At 33.1% G+C, this 8,931-nt stretch overlaps 1 protein-coding gene across 1 annotated transcript; it reads left to right on the top strand.

Moving 5' to 3' along the window:
- Positions 1-707: 707 nt before the first annotated feature.
- LOC106778204 (uncharacterized protein C630.12) lies at positions 708-8,253 on the top strand. The gene is made up of 13 exons (XM_014666142.2): positions 708-1,080; positions 1,721-1,786; positions 1,951-2,129; positions 2,819-2,954; positions 5,530-5,626; positions 6,106-6,165; positions 6,255-6,355; positions 6,521-6,561; positions 6,661-6,718; positions 6,995-7,069; positions 7,138-7,295; positions 7,385-7,651; positions 7,773-8,253. Exons 1-13 carry the CDS (start codon positions 940-942, stop codon positions 8,020-8,022), a joined length of 1,629 nt encoding a protein of 542 aa, XP_014521628.1. The 5' UTR covers positions 708-939; the 3' UTR covers positions 8,023-8,253.
- The last annotated feature ends 678 nt before the right edge of the window (positions 8,254-8,931 follow it).

Here is an 8,931-nt window from a genome sequence, read left to right as displayed (position 1 = left end):
AAAATATACTCTACATTATCTAATATAGCATATTAGATAATTTGTAATATATTTTTAGATTAATGTAAATTGAATTCTTTAATGGAGGATCTAGGAGAAACACAACTTAATTAACAGATTAACAAAAGGTCTGAGATAACTTCGATCAACACATCAACAAAAGGAAGAGACATCATCAACCATATATAGGTAAGCGACATTAACCAGGAATTAAGTAATGAAGGATTAAAGATAATTAATTAAATTACAAAACTCTAAAAAAATTATTTGAGCCTTTAAATCCTAGACCAACAATGACATAACCCATAACATGTATTATAAATAATCATGTTCATAGAGTATGCTAATAAGATTTTTTTTTTTCATAATGTATTTATTTATTTTTTTAACTTCACCCTGATTTGCTAAATTGTATTTTACTCTTACTTAAAAACAACTTGCTTTTTTCCATTTCTTTCTTTCAGAGTTTGTCTACATTTTCTTATGTCTTTTCTTGATACTAGACAAATTATCAAAAATACTAAAAATAAAATAATTTTATACTGTTATCAAATAAATAAACTACTAAATATAATAATTGGTTTGAATTTTACAATCATCTTAAGTTGATACATCTAAAACTATAGATATTTTATATTCACTGGATTATATAAGATTTTTTTTTATGGTGAGACTAAGATTCTAAAAAATGTTGATTCTTACTACTTTCTCTATTATTTTTCGTCAATTGTGTTCTCCTTTTGTTTCCTTTTTTCACTAACAAAGCTTATAGTTTAATTTTCGTTGAAGTGCCAACCAGTTTGACAAAACCAGAGAAAAACAAAATAAAAATAAAAATTGGAGGATCGAGATAGGTAATGTAATTCGATAGAGTGCAGATGAGGGAAGCAATACTTTGATTTGATTCCATTGCTGTGAGTGTGAGGATCTGTATTGGTGATGAAGCAGCACGAGTTAACTCTGTTGCTGTGTCTCTTATGGGCACTAACCCTTCTCTATGGTGAGATGTTCGCTTATTGGGTTCCATCCCTCTTCACCTGTTCGTGGCCCCATCTTCTCCGCAACTCTTCTTCGTCAACGGTAGCTACAAAGTCTTCATTTTTTCTCCTTTTTCATTTCTGGGTCACACTCAATATTTGACATTCTCTATACTTCATAACCAAAACCAGAAGAAATCACTTGTTTTGTTTATGAGCTTGGGAGTTCATGAACACTGAATAGTAGTCATGGTTTTATTTAATTTTGAAATTGGTCTGGTATATGAAGGTTGTTAGTGTTTTTTTACTAGTAGTGGCTCCACCAAGGAATGTGGGCATTGTATGTACTGGATCTGTAAATTTTTACTAGTTTTGTTGGATATGGTTTATTGGGTTTTGTTGAAGAGTTTGATTTATGTACATTGTTAATGTAAAATGTTTTACACTGTGAACCTATTTCATTGCAAGTATGACTCTTAAAGTAGTTATTGTAGAAGTTAAAAACACCTATCTCATTTGTGATTAAATGGGAGAGTAGATGCTATTTTCAATGACAGAGCCTACGCCATTTTCGCTTTGTTGAAATATTGAATATTTGATGATTCCTGAAGGGAGCCTAAGCCAACATGACTGGTTCTTTTACAGCATATCAAAAGTTATGTCTACATTACTATTATAATTTGTTTTGCTAAACATAATAAAATGCCAATTAACTGAGCTTATTTTCGGGATTTTGCTTGCAGGCTCAAACAGACGGCGGGAATTACCAAGCTGATTATGTAAAAGTTGCTGTTATTACAGATCCTCAGGTGAATGTTTCTTTTATTGTTATTTTATGCTCATACATATATCTGTGAAAAATATACCTGCATCGTCCATGCCTGTTTAAGTGTGTTTGTACTTATTATTTCACGTTTCTGTGGACGTGCATCTCTCTCATCATTTGATTTTAATTTCTTTTTAAACTGAACAGCTCATGGATAAAACTTCTCTCAGTCTTCCTGCAAAATCACTTGCACTGGAGCTTGCAGAATTCTACACTGATTTAAACATGCGTAGATCATTCTTTGGATCTGTCCTGCCTTTCAAACCTGATGTCATATTGTTTTTAGGTGATTACTTTGATGGAGGTCCTTATTTATCAGATGAAGAGTAAGTCCTGAAAATTATTTCCTTAGTTTTGTACAAGTTTAAAATAATTTCAATTTATCTCTTATGCCATGTTTAATTTTTCCAATCAGCCTTTTCCACCTACAGTGATTTTGGAACTCAATTTTTACCTTTCACTTCAGAAAACAAGAAAACCAAAGAGATGATACATTGTACATATTAGATGTTGATTCTTTTTTCTCATTTGCTAAAGATGAATTTAGTGGACAAAGTAATCAAAAGCAAAAAAATAAAGTGCATTGCTAGTTCCTCTTTCTGTTATACTAAAAAAGTTATCCTAGTAAGTCATCATATGAGCACCATATTGAGTTCAACCAAAAATATATGGATATTAATCTCTGGTCAAAGGCTTGAGCGAAATGCTGAAACCAAATGGTTAAAGGAGTCTTTGGTGCTTAATGATAAGTTTTAACCCTCTTGCTTTCAGAGTTCTTTATATCAGTTGATAATTTAGTCATATTTATTTAGATTACATTTCCATATTGTTGAAAAAAAGAGAGATAACGAAATCCCTAGATTACTGTAGTAAATATTTATATGATTACATTCTACGGAGCTGCTGATTAATTACAAGTAATGTGTTGCTTTACTCATTTATCTTGAATGACTGTTCAGCATGTTGACTCAAATTTTCTATTATGAAATGCTTTTACAATCTTTTGGATGAATAGATGGCAGGAGTCTTTGAGTCGCTTCCGACATATCTTTGGTTTGAATGCACGAGGAAAATACATGGACTTGCAAGTTTACTACATTCCTGGAAACCATGATATTGGGTATGAAAGTCTTCATTCTCTAAATCCAGAGGTATTTAAACATTCTATCGCTCAACTTTTGATTCCCAAAGTTCAATAACTATAAGGTTGATTGTTTGAATTGACTTGTATGGTGTATAACTATAAGGGAATCAAATGACCAAAGACGTGACTAAGAGTCTAAAAATGTAGTCATGGTTACAATGATCTTAAGACCTTGAGGATGAGAAATTACATTTATTGTGCCTAAGGGTTGTTGAGTGTTGATATTAAAAGGGAAAAGAATGCATAGAACCCTCAAACACAGGTCATTTTTCAAATAGACACCTTGAACTTCTTGTATTAATGCAATGGACCCTTCTGTTAAGTCACTAATGAACTACTCATCTTGATCCTTCTTTGAGATTAAATGTTATCCTTTTAAGTTTTTCTACTACTACTACCTCTATTGTAGTTAATATTATTATTCTCAAAGACATTTCCTGACTATCATGTTTTTAAGCCTAAAAAATTTACAAGACTTTGAAGACCAGATGACTGCATTTTCATCTTTGTCATTTCATCCACTCTCCCAAATCATACATGTTTACTTGTCTCACATTTTGTGGGAGGACTCATTTGTCAATGCGATAGATGCAACATCAGCCACAAAACCCATGGAAATGTGTATGGAGAACCTAAAGATTCAGATGGGACTAAGCTCTTAATCTGCATACCATTGGGGGAAAAAACCCTTAGATTGCACCTAGGAGTTTCAATAGGAATTCACAAATCAGTGGCTGAGTTAGACACGTGTGGCCTTAGGGTACCCAAAGGTGCACAAGTTCTCATTAATGCATGGAGCTTGGGAAGAGACTCAAGCATTTGGACTTACCCTGACTTTTTCTGTTAGAAAGGTTTTTAGAGAGTGAAGCTTGATCTTGGGCGAATAAAAGAGGAGACATAAAAAGACATGATGAGTCCTGTATGTGGTATTCCAAATCTTTCTTATTTTTCTTTTTTTATCTTGTTATTTTTTTAGACCTTTGAAGGCCAAAATCAGGAAATTATGTTTTAAAATAATAGTAATTGAACTGCTTAGATACAATCTCATATTAAGAAGGCTATATGTTCAAGGGGTTGCAACAATGAAGAGTGCGTTTTTGGGTTGATAGACCATTAGAGACTCCTAAAGATTAGGAGCTTTGATATCATGATAAGAAATAAGTTTAAGTGTAACTCATTATATCAAAACTAGTGTATAGGGTTGTCCTTGTTTCTAGTCGATGTTCCAACACACACCTTTTATGCCGAGACATGTATATCTTGTGCATTGAACTAGATATTTGTAGGTAGTCCAATATCAACCCCAGAGCAAATAACACAATAGGCCTAACAAACCACGTTGGGATACCATATCAAATTTAGAAAGAGTGATATTTCTTCTGTATTTCAATAATGAGATCATTGGTCCTATTAATACATGAGCCTCCTGTTTATTTTAGGAAATATAGAGCTAATTCTAAGGAAACCAATTCCTGCAATATGGGATTGTTTTTAAAGCAGTCCTAGTTTTACTGCAAGATACATCTTTAATAAAAAATAAAATTACATCAAGGATAAAATAAAAAACTTCCTAAAATACATAAAGAGCAGCATGGTTTTGACAGGATATAATCTCAATGAAGCATTAGGATGAGTTGTTCTTTAGTCAGTTAATGGAAGGTTAACTGAAGGGTATATTACTCAATTGTATTGATACCAGAAAATGGGAACGAACAAAGAACTGGAAGGGCATATTAGGAATATTCAAAATATTTATGAGAGGAAGAAGTGGAAACCCATTTCATGGGGATTACAGGCACAAGCACACTGATTTCCTGATAACAGAATTGCCTATGTGGCAGGGGGAGGGAATCTTTTACGTTTTGGAGAGAGAATAGGGAGTATAAGGGTAGTACTACTTGATCTTTAGGGGAGGCTGGTTTTGGGTGGGAGAAAACAGATTTTGGGCTGGGATTTGGCAACAGGACCGACATTGTCTTTGTTACTTTGTTTTGTTGATGAACTAATACAAGGGATTCCCTTTCATTACTTTTCTGTATTTTTTTATACCTATCAAAATTTAAGTAGTAGTTGCAATGAAAACATGTTCAACGTGTCTATTTAAAAATGGAGTAATGTTCAGGAAGTCAATATAATCATTTCCTATTTTAAAATTTGGACTATTGAAGACATGCATATTGTTGTTGAGTGAGATGAGATTTTGTATAAACTAATCTCCTTGACATTTATGCATTATTGATATTCTTAGAAGATGAATGTCAGCAAAACATGGCATTTTATCATAACAATGAAATGTCTTAATCTTGTGTTGGTTGTGAATGACACAAAAATTCATTGAAGTTGCCTGATAATTGATCTTGAGAACCGTAGAAAGACATTTGGCAATAGGAGCTTGTTCGTTGTGATTCATAAATAGGAGGTTTGAACCACATGTTAAATGTTCAAAACGTTTTATTAAGTGGTTCTTGAAATAAGTTTTTCCCTTCAATTTTACATAATCTACAATCAATATGTTGTCTGGTTTTGCACTTTCCATTAACTATGTTCTCTCTATTGGTTCCTTCCTTGCCCCATGAGCATAGGTTATCCAACGCTATGAGGAAGCATTTGGGACAAGGAACTACAGATTTACTGTCGGAAAAGTGGATTTTGTTGCCATTGATGCTCAAACTGTGGATGGTAAGCTAGATTTGGCTTATGAATTTCAGCTGTCATGTTTCTTAAGTAGCAATGTTGTAATTACTAGAACTCTTATTTTATGGTATCAAGTCATCAACATTTGTATCATTTCAGTGCAATATATATTCCTGATTTATCTGACAATCGAGTTTATTCTTTTGATCAAACCCTCTTCTCGCGGCTGTACGTGCTGGAATAGATGTTTTTGTATCTGTTTGCTGCATTGTGCCGTTTACTATGTTTCACATGTAACTTTTAACACTGAACATTTCTCCATTTGGACAAGGCTTTATTTATGAACTATGTTTCATTCTTTGACATTTTTTTATCTTAAAAAAACAATTATAGTTTAACTATCTAGATATCTAAAAATTTGTTATTGAAATATGGTAAATTTAAATCATATTCTATTTATACATGTCACTGCTTGGAAAATTTTGATAAAGCTGAAAATGCTGAACTAATTATGTTTTCTACAGGACACCCACAAAATCATCTGACTTCTCAAACTTGGGGTTTTGTGAAGAATATCTCTGCTGGTATGAACTGGCCTTTGAGTATATATATTTCATTGTCAGGTTGGGTCAATTGTCTTATTGTATTGCTTGTTTCTTTTGAACTTTACTAGGTAATGTGGTTCATCCAAGAGTTTTGTTGACACATATTCCATTATATCGACTTGATGATACTTATTGCGGTCCTTATCGGAGTTCCCCAGTTATCAATCAGGTAAAGTTTATTTTAGTTTCTTGAAGCAAATTTATATCAGACACATTGAATGTGGTATGGTATTGGTCATTGGAATAATATGGCGCAGTGAGTTGTGTCAGAAATCTGAATGTTTTCTTACCTGTCGTTCTGGAAACTTTTTAACAATTTCTTCTTATATTTCAGAGGATAAATTATGCTGTAAATGATAACATTAATGAGATATCGTAAGTTACTCATCTTTCAAACCATGAATGAAAACTGCATGAATCAAGCGCAGGTAGCTCATAGTCACTGATGTTTGACTTAAATTTTATTCTATCCAGGTATCAAAATTATGTTTCTGAGAAGTCTTCAGAGTACTTACTAGATACAATCAAACCTGTGAGTCATCTCTCTTTTTGGAATGTTGCGTTGCTATTCCTACCTTAATATTGTTATGGGGAAAAATAGTTCATGGTGGGTTTACCGATTATTTGTTGTTCAATATACGCCTTTCAATTTATGAGGCCTTGTTCTGTACTGATAAAAATACCCGGGTCATTTTCATTTTCTGTGGGGATGACTGAGAAGTGGAGGACGACTCAATATAGGGAAGTTGGAAGCTGAAACTTTAGTGAGGGTAACTGCTCTCTGAATTAACAGTTTTGTTTTTGACAGAGGCTTATTTTGTCTGGTCATGATCACGATCAGTGTACCATCACTCATCAATCTAAATATGGGCCTGTAGAAGAGGTAAAAACCTTATCTAGTTGAAACTGTCCTTGAGTGTTTGGACAAATGTAACTGACAAGAGTATGCAGCACACTCTAGGTACTATAAGTTGGCAACAAGGAAACTTGTATCCTTCGTTCATGCTATTATCAGTTGATAACTCAACTCTTCCGAATGCTTCCATTCCAAGAGATGCTTTGTTGACTCAGCTATGTTTTCTTCCAGTTCAATTACACATTTACATATGGTATGTTCAAACTGAACTGAGTACAATTTTTACCCGATCATTTGGGTCATCTCATTTTTTGATGAGTTTTATCTTGCTATAAATGTCAGGTATATTGTGCTATTTGTCCTGACCCTTCTTGCCACCCTATTTTGGCCAACAAGTGGCACAAGTTTTTGGCATCAGTGTTGGGGCTTATTTGGCTATTGTAAACAACTAATGTCTGGCATCTTTTCTAGAAGCGAAACAAAAGACAAGGATGAGGATGCTAACTATGAATATGAGATGATGTGGGATGCAGAAGGATCAATGCATCTCGTAAAGAAAACCTTGAATCCATCTACTGTAAATTCAAACGACCGAAGCTTAGGAGAAAGGTAAACTTTGGTTGCCATGTGTGGCAGTTCAATCCTGTAGAAGTATTATATTTGACTTACTGTGAGTCATGAGACATAACATTAGTCTCTTCCTTTTGTTCTTTCTTTTATCTGCTGTCAGGGGTAATGTTGTGATGCGGGCAGCAGCTAGAAAAACTACTGCTCAGGAAGGAGAACACTCTGTAAATGTGGATATGGCTTCAGGAACTGCTCTTGATCCTATTGGAAGAATACCTCCCAGAACAGGCAAATCAAAGACAAAAGTTATAATCCAGAGGTTGATACGTACCCTGCGAATGTTCACTGTCATTGCAGCAGTGAATGTTCCTCTTTACATGATGTTGCTATTCAAGGATTGGATTGACAAATGAGAATCAAATTCCTATCAGAGCTATACCACTCAGGTTTTACATCCACTTTTGTTTAATTTAAGGTGAAAATTTGTATATCCAATTACATGTTCAAGAAAGTAATTGCTATCAACATGATTTAACTAATCATATGTTGAGGCTTTTACATTAGCTTGAAACTCATCTTTAAATTATTCACTGACATGGTTATGATCATACGCAACATCAAGTTATAAACAAACGGTTTTGTTAGTCGAGCTATTTTTTCTGTTTGTTTGGATTTCCTCTTTTAACATAGCATAGTCATTTGATTTCAATTATGTCTGTATATATTTTAATACTGCCTTGTCCTTCGAATCAGCAAAAAAGAATCTCAACTATATTAACTATCTGTCGTAAAATAATGTTGTAGGAGGAATCGAGATATTGAGCTCTTAGTAATTGCTGTCATATTATATTATATGTAGCTAAAACGTGTATTTTATAACTGTAATAAGCCTTAGTTACGTGTCATGTTGGCTGTTCTTGGAATGATACAACTTACTAACTGGCTATAAACTGTCATAACAAAAATTATGTGGAAAACGCGTATTATATGTCAAGTGTTAAATCTTACACTAATCCAACTTCATTACTCACATGGAATTAAATCATATACATATTCACCGACTAAAATATGCATTTTTTTGTGTGTACAATAATTCAAGTTTTGATTATTTTGCTCGCGCACATAGGTTTTTTAACTACGATTTATCTAACATTAAAATCTTCAAATCATGAATTAATTCCTTTACCAATTAATCTTTGTTGTTTATAGAAACAACTGTTGGAATCTCTATACAGTTTTTTGGTAAACTTTCAAATCATGTTAGTTTTTTTTTTTTNTTTAGGTAATACACATTAGAAAAACTATTTATTTTTCTTAGAAAT

The sequence above is a fragment of the Vigna radiata genome, unplaced genomic scaffold (genome assembly GCF_000741045.1).
Source record: "Vigna radiata var. radiata cultivar VC1973A unplaced genomic scaffold, Vradiata_ver6 scaffold_215, whole genome shotgun sequence".
In the NCBI taxonomy this organism is placed as follows: Eukaryota; Viridiplantae; Streptophyta; class Magnoliopsida; order Fabales; family Fabaceae; genus Vigna; species Vigna radiata.
Note: the sequence above shows the minus strand (reverse complement) of the source record. Positions and strands in the feature narration are given on the sequence as shown.